Source organism: Mastacembelus armatus, chromosome 6 (genome assembly GCF_900324485.2).
Source record: "Mastacembelus armatus chromosome 6, fMasArm1.2, whole genome shotgun sequence".
NCBI lineage: Eukaryota > Metazoa > Chordata > Actinopteri > Synbranchiformes > Mastacembelidae > Mastacembelus > Mastacembelus armatus.
This window is the reverse complement of record NC_046638.1, coordinates 1,766,829-1,780,835: the sequence shown is the minus strand read 5'-3', so window position 1 is coordinate 1,780,835 and position 14,007 is coordinate 1,766,829. Positions and strand designations below refer to the sequence as shown.

The window sequence follows — 14,007 nt, the reverse complement described above, 5'->3', positions numbered from 1 at the left end:
ATCTGTTTGTTACGTCTTCCTCTTCACACTGTGAGAAGTTCGATGTCTTCTGTGTCTCTGAAAGAGCTTTGAGTCTGAGAAAACATTAATAATCGTAGGGTCTTACCTCAGGTGGGGTTTGGAGATTACAAAGTTATAACAGAGAGATTTTGCTTTTGAGTCACTGGGTTCCACTCTAATATTGTTTATGTCTTAGCAACACTTGGAAGAATTTAGAGTCAAGCTGGGTCTTGGTTTGAGAGGTTTGTGCTACTAGGGTTGTTTTTTTTGTTTTTTTAATCTGACATTTTCCTGTTTGTGTTTCCCACCAGCTTGGGGCCTTCCTGAGGATCTACAACCTGCGAGCGATCCCAGGATCCAGTAAGGTGCCCGGGCTCACCAGCAGCCAATCAGAGGAGGTGGATCACCTGGCTTTTCACCTGCACGGGGGGACGGCATACGGCAGGGGGATCCGGCTTCTTCCAGAAAACAGCCCCGATGTGCAGGAGCTGAAGAGGTCTGGCAGGAAACAAGGGATCCAAAAAATATATATATATAAATCTAAAAATAAAGTTATTGCACTGTGCACTGACCTCTGGGTCTGGTTCTGCTGCACAATAGGACCAGAGAAGACCAAAACCATATTAGTGCAGTGTGTGTGATTTCTACAGCGTTGAGGGCAGGACACAGGAAGGATTTTTTAACCTCCTAAGACCCGAGCTTTGGTTTGGCTTGCATTTTAGATTTCTTCTAGCTATTTGGGGTTAGATGTACCCAATAAATAATGTGCTTATGTTTTGTTATTGCTTTTGTTTTTGTTTTTTTGTAATGCTCCAAAACTACTACTCCAAAATAGGAGTGTCCTTTTTGTCTGTGGGAACAGTTGGATCACACTTAACCTTTGTGAAAGACACAAAATGAAGTTTTGCAGTGCAGATAACAAAAAATATGATGTTATCACAGTATGTGGACGCCAGGTCATAGGAGGTTAAGCAAAGATTATTTTAATTAAAGTTTAACAAAATGTTTTTTCTGTTTCAAACGTTTATTTTTATTCCATTCACCAAAGATTATAAGTTTGAAGGTTTGAAGAACATTGTGTAGAGAAACAGAGGTTGGGAATTTAATACTGTGCTGCAGAGTATTCCATGATTTTATCCAGGTTTAAGGTCTTAGCTGGTCCGTTCCTTTTTTAATGTAACGAGAGGGAATGTAGTTTACTGCAGTAATTCACTGTTTGTTAGATCATACGTCTCATTTCCTTCGTCCTCTTGTGTCTGTAGAGTCATTGAGGCCTTCGAAGAGGACGAGGACAAAGTCCCCGAGCTGAACGACTCGGAGATGTTGGACGTCTGGTGCACTCCACCGGAGTCTCTGGGTATGAGGACGGACTTTGTGTTGTTCTAATCAGCTGATTAATCCAGTCGGAAAATATCTATTATAACAACAATGAGATGATTTTCCATGACGTTCACATGAGACCAGTTCCCATCAGCCCCAGCTGTACTTTGTTGTAGCTTTGTTTTTGTTAGCTGATGTTTGGCTCGTGGTCTCACCAGATGTCTTGAATCGTGAAAAAACAGGAAACAGTTCTCACTTCAGTTAAAGCATAAATCTCACCTTGGAGTCGCTGGATGAAACCAAACCCAGACGGCCCCAAACACTGATAACATGTTCGCAGACTCTTAGTTTGTTACTGTCGATTGATTCGTACTAGATGAAGCTGAAATGTGATAGTTGGTCTCGAGCTTTATGTCCAGACCTGGTCTTCATGTTAGCTGTTTGCTTTAGCATCAGCATGTGACTGTACAGTAGCACTGTCTTTGACTTAGCTTTTTACACTGACATTAGCATTTAGCCAGAAACAGTGCTTTGTAGTACACCAGATGTACTACCAGTACTCTTGTAATAGCCAGTACTCTTCAATGTACTTGTGCTAGTAAATCTCATATCTAGCGTTTACTTACGCAGGACTGAGGAGGATATTTGAAATATTTTCTGCAAAGAAAGAATGAGAGTGCAGGGTTTGGTGAAATAAAACATGTTGCCAGCAGCAAAGATATGAACTTCCTGACTGCTCAGACAGACCAGTCTTCTCAGTAACAAACAGATGGATGAGTGAATGATGGATGGATGGATGGAAGGATGGAGGGAGTGAAGCTGCAGGGGGCTGCCTCCATTAGCAGGGCCTTCTAAAAGCCCACGCTTCACTGGAGGTAAAAAAAAAAGTTCGAAGTTTGACTGTGACCTGAATGTTTCCACACTTCCAGACCAACAGCTGCAGCTTTAAAAGAACTCTTCAGCATGAAAACAGCTCTGAGTTCAGACCTGCAGGCCTGGTGGCTGCATGGACGAAATAATCAGAGCATCTGCGGAACGAGCATGAAAATCTTTTTTTAATTAAGTTGTTGATTTATTTAAGCTTGTATGTTAAATCAACAAGAGAACCAGGACTCGTGAGCTGAGGACCGCAGCTCGTTTAAACCTTCTCATGAGGCGTTTTTTTCCTCGTCTGGCAGCTGGAGTTTGTTTCTCTGCTACTTATTGCTTAATGATTTGTCTGTTCCTGCACTCTGCTTCAATCCTTGATGGTTCCTCTTGTGTTTCAGATGGTGACACAGTGACGTGCAGCACAGGTATGAAACCCAACACACTGCAGCTGCTCAGCAGGTCCAGTGTGATCAAGCGTCACTTGTTTTCTCTTTGGGAAATATGTCTTTAAACCCACCAGCACCTCTCACAGACAGAACATTTATTTATTTATTCATTCAGTCAGAAACCAGGATCAGAGGTAGTGATTTGTTTTCATCCTATAGTATTTGTGTCTTAGCCATTTACTGTAAATGTTGTGGAGTTCTCCCTCAGCTGATTCCAGCATTTGTTGGATATGTGAATGTTTTCTCTCCGTCTGTCCAGGTCGACATGCAAGGAAACTAAACCTGCAGTTTGACAGTTAAACCACAAGCGCATGAGACGCCATAAAGACTTTAAAGATAACCAGTTGTTTTGGTTGTGTAAATGCTGGTTGCAGGATGCGTGATTCAAATGTGTGTTGTCTGTGTTCAGAGAGAAGCTGCAGTCACAACATTCAGCCGGTGACACTGTCCGAACTGAAGCGGTCCGAGCCAGGTCGAGATCACCACGTCAGAGTCCAGCTGAGATCCTACGAGCCCCTCAGACTCCACCAGGCTCTGAAACTCTACTGCAGCAAGTGTGAAACTATGTAGGCACATGCGTCTGTTTGAATTTACTGATCTGCTGCTGCAGCTCCGCTCAGCCAAACGAGATGACACCAGGGGTTTTCTGAGTTTTCTCGTTTTGTTGTTCAAGATTCTTTTTCTTTCCAAGTTTACAGATGTAGATATTTAGTTTCTGCGGTTGAGTTTGACTCGGCTGAAGGTGCATAGGATTTAGAAAATGTGACACTTTGAAAGTGATTTGAGTTTGAATGATGTTTCAGGAATTTAAGATCTACAAGAAATGAATCGTTAAGTCTGTGCAGTTTTACTTTCTCTTATTTCCTGTCAGGTTCGTCAGAGATGAAACTGATGTTGCAGAAAAGATGAATATGAGTTTGACATTTATTTTAAATTTAACATGAAGCTATTAAAGCTGCATTTATTTGAACTCTGCTCCTACTTTTAAAAACTATAGCTGTAAATATTTGCCTGTCGGTGTCTGTGTGAACTGTTAGAAACAAGAAGTCTGATGTTTGATTTTTGACTCTCCTCAGGCAGGATGTCCCAGACGATGAGCTGGTGGCGGAACTGTTCTCTGAGGCGTCCAGGTACTCTGGACCCTGCACCCCCCCACAGTGGGCACTGTCTGGGCAGGTCAGTGTTCCCAGAGACTCCCTTGGAACCCCGGACCGAACTCTGCATGTTCACCTGTCTACCCAGCTTATGTCTGAGGGAAAATCCAAGGAGCTGATCTTCCTAATGGGTAACAGCCTGGACAAACTTTTAAAAACAGGAAATGATCGAGCAAGAATCTTTCATTATTTAAGAAAAGATAACGGCGACAACAGTTTTGTTTTGTTGTAGGTGCCACTCTGGAGGAAACGTGTCGGTTGGCGGACGGCTACCAGAACATCGTTCCTGTGCGGCCGTCAGGAGGTCACCTGGCTCTGCTCGACCTGTCAGCACCTTTTCTGTTCAGGGGCAGGAAGAGATACTACGGGTCAGAGACGAGCCCGCCCCACTCACATATCCCATCATGCAGTTAGAGCTTCATCATTATCAATGTTTTCATCAGCAGAAGATCATCGATTCTTCTGCTCAGTCATGAAATCTCTGAGTTTCAAGTTTCCATTTTTCTCAGCACTTAAACGATCTGTTGTTTGTGCTGAGTCTGAAGGTTCACTCCTGAGACGGTAGTTAATAAAAACAGTCTAACCACAAAGAGAAGATGTGGGACAATGAAACCCTCCAGACCACCAATATATATAGTCCTCATGGAGCGATTGCTGTAGTTAAGAACATCAGGATGTTTTCTGGCTGAACTATGGTGCAGAGTTGTCAGGATGAGTAGGTTATATTTCAAAATAAAGGCGCAGTAATGAAGCAGAGATGGTGGCTGCAGAGATTTTAATGAGCCATTAAAGCGTACCTGCACATTTTGTATCAGTCTCACCATCTGACGCGTTCCTCTGTGTTTTCTAGGTGCAAGCAGTGCTCTGAGGCCGCACTGACCGAGGTGTCTGCTGAGGGAGTCCAGGTGATCGATGAGAAGGTCATTGCAGAAGGTGAGCAGGAGTTTGGTTTGCATCTCTGGACTGTCAGAGGAAACAGTTTTTACTGTGTACAGCCAAGCTGAGTACATCCATTGTGTTATTAAGTTGAAGTGGAGGGGATTTGACCTCATGTATCATTAAAAACAAACTCGTTGGGTTGACTACGCTGAAAATACAACGGTTGACCTGTGAGCACTGCAACAAAAGTGACTGGATGTGTGATTTCCAGTGAAGAGTTAACAGCAACAAGGTTATAAAAGGTTCCAGTGTTTACTCAGCCTTATTCTGAAAAACAGATGGTAAACGCTTCTGACTTGGCACAGGGACCATCTGTGTCTCAGTGAAGGATCAGACACTGTGCAGGATAGTGAATGAAGTCGAGCTCAAAGCAGCGAGATGAATTCTTTAAAACAACATGAAAAGGAGCCTAATGGTCACTGGAAGCACATAGTTTGCAGAATAAATGAGTCTGGATCAGATGAGGTCCAGCATGTTGGTTTGCTGATGTGGGGGCCGTGTGTAGGAGAGATGACGTTCATGGATGTCACTGTGAATGTTTGTTTATCCACATCCTGAACAAAAAGATAAGTCCCAGATCCCAAACAGTTCCTGTGAAGTAAACCTCACATTTTGATCTGCAGCTCTCGGCGTCCAGCTGCTGCAGTTTGTGCTGCTGATGAAGCTGAAGCTGCAGGACGCCACCGACACGCTGGACGTCTTCCTGTGGAGAGACGCTGTGAGTTTCACGTCACGTTTAAAATCCCGCTCACTGTGGATCAGATGATATTAGATCACGAGCACTAAGGGAAATCTGTGGTTATTGTTTCTGTCTGGCTGAACTTTTCCCCAAACCAGAAACATTTGGAGTCGGTGTGTTGGGATTTTTGCTACACAGGCAGTTTGTCTTTTTATGTTTTTCAAAGTTTTTCCCAGTAAATTTAAAGAACACCACATTTGTTACTGCAGTGCTGACACAAAGCTTCTGAAATGATCAGACCTAACTATCTTTACTTTGAGCTTCTGAATTTGAAGGATTTGCTGATATTTGTTTAATTTAATGGAAGATTCGTTTGTTTTTTTTTTTAGACTTTTGGTCTCTTGAATTTGACAAAACTGTGGGTTTATGGAAAAATCAGTTTGAACTCCAGGACATTATAAGACAAAACAATGAATTCATAGAGAAAACAATCAGCAGGGTAATCAATTATGAAATTGTGATGCGATTACACAGAGTTTTATATGTGTTTAAAAACATCCACCTTATTCCCACCTGTTACCAGTTGATATTAGTTTAGTCAACTGGATGGGATAGTTTATATTTTCGAGGTGCTGTCACCTCCTTCCTACTGTCAGCACTGAGCACCTTCACGTTCAGTGAAGAAATCGATGGAAAAACTGCAGCTTAAATAAATAAATGAATCATCAATTATGGTAAGAGGCCTGCCGTGAAAAAACATAGAGTCAGCATAAAGGGAGAAATAGGTGATGTAAGGAGAGACAGTTGTTCAACTCTGTTTTGTGTCTTCCATCAGGAGTTATTCTTCAACGTGTCGGCGGAGGACGTGGCAGCCGACCAGGAGGCTCAGAGCAGCATCTGTCACACGGTGGAGTCTCTCTGTCCAGCAGAGGGCAGCACAGGTATGTCTGTCTTTAACACACACACACACACACACACAATAATTTTCTCAGTTGGTGTTTGCTGAACTTAGAAGAGGAGGGTTTCTTTTGTAACCGTCCAAAGTTTCTGCCAACACTTAAAATCCTGAGCATGTAAAGGAGCCCTGTAGAGTTTCCGGTCCCAGCAGAACTGAAGAGCAGGTCCCCATTGTGCTCGTATTCACGACACTGGGTGGTGCAGTTCACATCCACCCACAGGTTTCACACGGTCCTGCTGGTCGACAGTCGGTGGCAGAAAGGTCAAGGCATGTTCCTACACATGGATGTAAACAATTTAAAATATCAACAGAATCAAATCATGTTTTCTGAGGACGTCCGGGATGCACACAGCGCTCAGTTACACCGAGTGTAAGACTACGTTTAGTTTTACTGTCGTCTGTGAAGACTTCTGATTAATGTGGAGGTGAAATAGAACCAGCACAGTGTCTGTGTGTGACTCTCGTGTGTTCAGGTGGGCGTCCGTGGCTCGACTTGTGTCTGACGACATACCAAGCCGAGGACGATCAGGGACAGATCCAGACCTGCTACCAGATCTGCCATACGACCATCACCACACCCTCCTCCACGCGACCTGACCCCGAGCCTGCCTGAACCGCCTGCAGGTCAAAGGTCATCAGGAATGTTAAGGAAGAAACTGTGCCTGTTTTTTTTTTTAGGTCATTTTTAATGTTTTGTGCTTTTTATTTCTATTTATTGTTAAAGAAAACAAAACTGTACATATGTGTAAATCTGCTGATTGATGTGTTTGTGTTTCCTTCCTGTCATTTTGAGTTTTTCTAAATAAAAGACAACATTTGAACGAGATCATTGATATATTTTCAGCTGGAAACTAGAACCCGTACAAGACCCTCTCTCATCTGTGACCCTGAACAGAATCTAAGACATGTTGCTTGATGGACCAGAACCATTTTAAGCCACATTAACAACTCGGCTCTGTTAGCATGTCAGCTTTAGCATTTAGCTCATGAGTAGAAAACTGACAAACCTTTCAGTAATGATCTGTGGTGTTGATCTGCCACCTGCTGGTCAACTGACAGAAGCACCGACTATGAAGACTTGATCCTTTACTGATATGATGACAAAATAGCAAAGGGGGACACAAGTAGTAAGTACACAAAACAGTATATTTATCCTTTTGTTGTTTGTATATTCTCACTGTACTTATTTGTTTGTATATCTTTATATTTTCAGTGTGTGCTCAAAGCAAAACAACCTTTTTGTTTGTCTCTTCATCTTTTACCTGCTTCCTTCTGCCCCCAGAGAACTGATGCTGGACCCTGCAGAAGTGCAGCCCCTGTGGTCCCAAAGGTGGGCTCACATCATGAGCGGTAAATGCTGATCTAGTCCAGGTACTGAAGGGCCACCAGCCATGAGGGAGCAGAGCTACAGGTGTCCGGAAACTACAGTAAGACACAGACACACACACACACACATTTCTATTTATATAATATAACTATTGCAACAATTATAACAACTATTTTATTTATTTAACTAATTAACTCTTGGTTGGTGTAAATGATGCAGATCAGATAAATTAAGCAGCAGAGCAGGGACTGATTTGCAGACTTTGCACTAGATGGCGCACAATCTGTAAAAAACCAGATTTAGATTCAGAACATGACAGAAAACGTGTATTACATAATATTTCTGATCTTTTTTGACCAGCAACTGGAAATTTTTACCATTTGATGAAAAAAGTAATTCATGAATTTTAACAGGTAAACTACACGAATAAAATCACTACAGTTTTACTACAGTTTTACTGAATAATAGTTCACCTCAGGCTGAGATCAGACTGTGATAAGTAGTTTATTGCATCAAAACGTTGATTAAAACTCTGATACACTCAAAGAAAGTTCCTGTCTTTTATTTTCTCTAGTAATAAATAAACGGAAACGACGCTGATCCAAACTTCTTGAAAACCTTTTTTTTTTTTTACAATAACAAAAAACTGCAACTCGAACGCGATTCGGTGAATAATCCCAGAGGCTCAGTGCGTCATTTGCGCAGTTGATTATGGGATCAGAGTGGGTTTGACAGATGCCTGCCCCCCTTCCTCCTCCCGCTGCTCCTCTCAGACGAAGCTCGACGTCTCTTCCGGTCGCATCTCTTCCCACCCCGGACTCCGAGCGCTCCGGAGCGGCTGTGTGTGCAGAAACATTCCGGCACGGAGGTGGACCTGCTTGGACTCGGATCCTGTCCCCCCGCCCTTACCTCCACCTTAAGGATCTGAACGGTTAGTTAACTCTTTCCAGTCCAGTTAGAGAACCTTTTTCCGCTCTGTCGTGTGGCTTCTCTGGTGATGCCTCCAAACTGGAGCCGCTCCGGGACGCACTCGAACCCGACAGGTCCACCTGTTTATACGACCAAAGACTTTATGAAAGCTGTTCGCGCGGACAAACGATGAAGTGACGACATTTTTTTTTTTTTTTTTTTTCTGTTTAAAGTTGAAACTGGGACCTTTTCTATTGATTATCAGAAACCAGGTATGGTTCTATCATCTTGGATCACAGCGTTCTATCTCAGGGGTTAGACAGAACCATACGATGCTGCTCCCGTTCTCGAGGTTACTGTGTTTGTGGCTGTGGAGCGAGGCCGTCGCGAGTCAACTCCAGTGGCAGAAAACAAAGACCACTTTCAGTCCTCATTATGAGTCCACCGCCGCTGACAGGAATGCGCAGAGCCGGATATGGCGCACAGTCAGCCAGGAGGACAGTGAGGGGACGCGCGGTGTGAAGGCGCACGCCTCACGGCTGGATACTGTTAACGGGTCATCCTCTCACATACTCAGCGCACAAGTGTCCCGGCGCGCTGCGCGTAAAAGCGACGCGCACTATGCAGCGCAGCGCATCCAACCTATACCAGAAGTGGGAGCTTTACGCACGGATAGAAGGGGGCTCGTGCAGCTGCGTAAAGGTGCGTGCAATGTGGGAGAGGTGAGCAAACAAACCGAGCATGGACGCATCTGCATCCCCAGAAGGACTGAACACAACCGGCGGCAAAGACGGAGCCGAAAACCTGGCAGGACTAGGCGGAGCGAGCCTCTGCAGAACGGAGCCGTGTGGGAGGCTTCGCCTGCGGCTCTGGCTCAGGAGCAAGAGGACGGATCCCCCTTCGGACTCAACACCACCGACTTTGAGGAGGAGTACTCTCTGCCGGACTATCCCGACACCACGCCGTTCATCCCGGTGAACACGCGGCCCAGACGCAGGCAGATGAGGAACCCGTTCTACCCGGTCACCGCAGAGTCGTACGGAGCGTACGCGGTCATGATCACCGCCGCCGTCATCTTCAGCGTGGGCATCATCGGGAACGTGTCCGTCATGTGCATCGTGTGTCACAACTACTACATGAGGAGCATCTCCAACTCGCTGCTGGCAAACCTCGCGCTGTGGGATTTCATCGTCATCTTCTTCTGCCTGCCCCTGGTGGTTTTTCACGAGCTCACCAGGAACTGGCTGCTGGGGGAGTTCTCCTGCAGGATCATCCCGTACCTGGAGGTGAGGAGGGGAGGGGGGGTGCTGCTGATAAAGGACTTCAGACGACACATTAACACTAAAACTTTCTTCCCCTGTGCACAGATTTTGCATAAACAAATAAAGACATTATCTGGAGCTGCAGGTAAAAACGACTAATGACGTGTTTACATGATTGTGAAAAACCAGCTCCTCCTCATTACTGTGTATGTGGTGTGCAGGTATGATGAGCCACGGTGAACTTTGACCCCACCTGGTCAGTTTAGTTCAGACAGTTTATTGGCCCTAATGAGAAACTTGGTTTGCAGACAGACATAAAACAGAAACACTCAAAGCCACAAACCAAAATATGACACATCAAAAACACACGACTGAAATAACAGCGATTTTTGTGGGCACAGTCAGTCACAATCAGTCAGTCAGTCAGTGTCAGTCAGTCTCAGTCAGTCAGTCTCAGTCAGTCAGTCACAGTCAGTCAATCAGTCAGTCACAGTAAATGAATTTGCTTGTTTGTGTCCAACCTTCTTAACCTTCAGCCCACAGCAACAATATTTGTTGTCTGCCCCACTTGTTTAAGAAACACATGCTCTCTGAAATGATGAGCAGCATTAGCATTAGCATTAGCACCCTCAGGAGTTTCAGGGGTAAGTTCTGCACAAGACAAGGCAGGTTGAACGGTTTTAAATGAGTCCTGACAAATGACTCTAATTACACTGTGACTGGGGTTTAAATCAGGTCCATGTCTTCCAATTGAAGACTCTTTAATCTGCAGGAAAACAGGACCACACCTGCTGAACATGTGACAAGCCGCTGTCCAATCGGAGTGAAGATCAGGATTAGTGAGGAGTTTCTCAGACTGAGATTAACAGCGAAGACCCCCCTCTGATCAGTTTTCATCAGTTTAAATAGGACAAAGACTGAGATTAGATTAAAATTGTTAAGACTTTCGGTTTAATTTCACAGTTTGTACAGATTTTGGTCTCTTTTAAATTCTACTTTTGTTCTGGGGTTTTCCTCAGCTCCAGTAAGTGTTTGTGACTGAGTCCACATATAGAAAAGAGCTGAACCATCAGCTGTCACCTTGTAAACATCCAAGCTGTAATTATGGAGCATGTGGCACAAACGGAGACAAAACACTGAGGAGACAAACCAAGTTCTCCTCTGTCCATTGTGTCTTTACGGTCTTTTCCATCCTCTGAGCTCTTTTCACCAGGGTGCATTGTGGTGTTGCCCCCTTTTCCCCCTGCAGCGGTTTAATGTCACCGAAGTGGAGACGTAGTGAGACCAGTTGTTCATTTCAGTGCAGACAATCTAAGGTTTTCAGGAGAGGACAGAGCTGCAGAAAACAAGTGACACTGGGCCTGTTCTTCATACAGTGTGAAGTGTTTACAGCTGCTGAGGCAAAACAGATGTGGTTTGTGACATAATGACACACTGTAGACGGATGAGGAGTGTGTGTGTGTGTGTGTGTGTGTGTGTGTGTGTGTGTGTGTGTGTCCACCTGGAAACTGTCTGGTTGGTTCTGACTCCCAGAGGTCATGTTGGGGTCAGGATTTGGGTTAAAGCAAAGTTATGACACATTCATTTCAGTTCCTTCTCATGAAATTCAATCTCCAGAATCAACTGGATTTGTCAACGTTGTCCCCGTTTATTGTCTAGTGACTCAATTATATCGACTTAGTCATAGCAACCAGGACATATCTGTCCAAGCAGCAGGTAGATATTGAACATCCACAGTTCAGTGAGTTCACAGTCTCCAAAATCAGACCCAGAGTTTATTTCTGCTGTTTTTTTTATGGGTTTAGAGCAAAAGTCCAAACACGAGTTAGAAACTGTTCAGTTTAAATGAAAAGTCGAATTACTCAGTATCAGAATCGACTTTGAGAAATATAACCTGACTTTTCTCGTTTCTCTGCAGGTGGCGTCTCTCGGGGTCACGACCTTCACGCTGTGCGCTCTGTGCATCGATCGTTTCCGTGCCGCCACTAATGTGCAGATGTACTATGAGATGATTGAGAACTGGGCGTCCACCACAGCCAAACTCGCCGTCATCTGGGTGGGCGCTTTGCTGCTGGCGCTTCCTGAGCTGCTGATCCGACAGCTGGTCACGGAGGACGGCGACCCGCCCGATGTGACGCCGTGTGAGCGCTGCGTGGTGCGCATCTCCACCCAGCTCCCGGACACACTGTACATCCTAGGACTCACTTACGACAGCGCACGGCTCTGGTGGTACTTCGGCTGCTACTTCTGCCTGCCCACCCTGTTCACCATCTGCAGCTCGCTGGCCACGGCTCGCAAGATCCGCCACGCGGAACGGGCCTGTGTTCGCGGCAGCAAGAAGCAAATTCAGCTGGAGAGCCAGATGAACTGCGCTGTGGTGGCACTGGCCATCCTCTACGGCTTCTGCATCATCCCGGAGAACATCTGCAACATCGTCACCGTGTACATGGCGGCAGGTGTTCCCAGGAGAACCCTGGACATCCTGCAGCTGGTCAGTCAGCTGCTGCTCTTCTGCAAGTCTGCCGTGACACCGGTGCTGCTGTTCTGCCTGTGCAGGCCGTTCACCAGAGCCTTCCTGGACTGCTGCTGCTGCTGCTGCGACGAGTGCGGCCCACCCCGATCGCCCGCCACCGCCGCCACCAGCGACGTCGACAACGAGTGCACCACCGAGCTGGAGCTGTCCCCGTTCAGCACCATCCACAGGGAGACGCCCACCTCCACCTCCTACACTGCCGTGGGGACACGCTGCTGAGGTCAAATGTCATCGAGGTTAAGCCCGTTCGGGGTCATTCTGCCGATCAGGAGCTGATGGACGCGTTGACATCTCAGGCTACTGTTCCGTTTTAACTCGAGGGGAACTGACCCAAATTATTGATCACATTTGTTTTTATTGATGGACACAATAAATCTGTCACTGTCTGTCCATTCACTGTTTACAGAATTTATATGTGAGCGATCTATGGGGGCGTTAGAGGAACCAGTCACCTCAGTGAAAGTTATTCACCTGGTCCATGACTCAAAAACATTATGGCCACATTATTCACATGTTCTCTGGTTCGGCCCATGAGGAACCTAAAAAAAAAATAAAACTCACTGTTCTCTGTTCTGCGTAAAACATCAATGAAACATGTATATTAGAAAGAAGGAGGGAAAAACGTCCTTTTAGGCTCTTTGGGCTTTTCTTTTTTTTCTTTTGCAAGAAAAGCTGGCAGCATGGCCGACCCCTTGTCTGCACTGCAAGCACTTTGCAAATGCATATTTTTACACTGCACACTTTTCTGTTTTCTGGGGGCTGTGTGTGTAGATGCTCCACAGAAACCCACCGAAACCACGAAAGCTCATTATAATTTCAGTTAGAATCACAACCAGAGAAATGATTCATCAGTTGTTACGTTAGTCCTAATGAACATGCAGCGTTTTTTCCCCTTTTATAGTTGTTTTCTTGTGTTTTACCGTCAGACTCATGATCCTGTAAGAAACAGAAAAGTGTTGTGATGTTTGGTCAGTTTTCTCTCTAGTTTTCCTTTAGGTTCCTGTCTTGTAAACAAAGACTGAGCACACACTATACTTGCCTGAGGTTTTGCTGTATCCTACTCTCACTCACCACATTAGTTAAAATCATCTACTTGATTAGCTTTTTTGTAATTAACTCAAGTATTTTTTTACAGAATCTGCACTTTGAGTTTCTCAGAAAATGGAGATTACTTGTTTTTACTGTTTCACTTCTCAGCAGTTGTTCCATTTAAGCCCAAATACATATTCACTTCTTATCTTATTTTATTTTATCCCTTCTTAAGAAGCTTTATTGCAGACAAACAGCATATTCGTGCATGTTCAGCCGACCGGCTGTGCCCTAAAACATGTTAGCAACTCAGTTATACCAGTCAAACATTGTTTCAGTGTTAAGGAAAATCCGAGGCCACACGACAGTTTCACCTTAATTTGTTCCCTGGGTTGCGAACTGATCCTCAGCCACAGCTTCTAGCAGCATCTGTAGATTTGTTGTTTTGGACGGTCTTGGTTGTTTTCCTTCTTTGTGTCAGTGATTTAGTTGGGATTTTCAGAAATGCATTGAAAGTGGCTGTTGATGCTGTGTTGTGTTTGCTGACGCTCTTGTGAATCAGTTTCCGGTTGTGTGTTGAG

General features: G+C 44.9%; 2 protein-coding genes across 3 annotated transcripts in view; both read left to right on the top strand.

The window, feature by feature from the left end:
• Positions 1–7,042, top strand: part of pot1 (protection of telomeres 1 homolog) — a 48,468-nt gene extending 41,426 nt beyond the window's left edge. Inside the window, exons 11-20 of one of the 2 annotated variants that reach the window (XM_026312428.1) lie at positions 312–496; positions 1,263–1,357; positions 2,589–2,615; positions 3,046–3,202; positions 3,713–3,921; positions 4,023–4,158; positions 4,641–4,723; positions 5,353–5,447; positions 6,244–6,349; positions 6,840–7,042. In XM_026312428.1, coding sequence (XP_026168213.1) covers positions 312–496; positions 1,263–1,357; positions 2,589–2,615; positions 3,046–3,202; positions 3,713–3,921; positions 4,023–4,158; positions 4,641–4,723; positions 5,353–5,447; positions 6,244–6,349; positions 6,840–6,979 — 1,233 coding nt within the window. In that variant the 3' untranslated portion in view covers positions 6,980–7,042. Of the gene's footprint in view, positions 1–311; positions 497–1,262; positions 1,358–2,588; positions 2,616–3,045; positions 3,203–3,712; positions 3,922–4,006; positions 4,159–4,640; positions 4,724–5,352; positions 5,448–6,243; positions 6,350–6,839 lie in introns of those variants that run through there. The other variant, XR_003295992.1, reaches the window with a different exon arrangement.
• A 1,441-nt stretch (positions 7,043–8,483) lies between these two features.
• gpr37a (G protein-coupled receptor 37a) lies at positions 8,484–14,007 on the top strand. The gene is made up of 2 exons (XM_026311575.2): positions 8,484–9,888; positions 11,783–14,007. The coding sequence occupies exons 1-2, from the start codon at positions 8,935–8,937 to the stop codon at positions 12,614–12,616; spliced, it is 1,788 nt and encodes a 595-aa protein (XP_026167360.1). The 5' UTR covers positions 8,484–8,934; the 3' UTR covers positions 12,617–14,007.

Excerpts from the sequence above, each read along its gene's own strand:
- gpr37a (XM_026311575.2), top strand. The coding sequence starts at position 8,935 with ATGCTGCTCCCGTTCTCGAGGTTACTGTGTTTGTGGCTGTGGAGCGAG. Across the intron at positions 9,889-11,782 it reads GGATCATCCCGTACCTGGAG|GTGGCGTCTCTCGGGGTCAC; the intron begins GTGAGGAGGGGA and ends GTTTCTCTGCAG.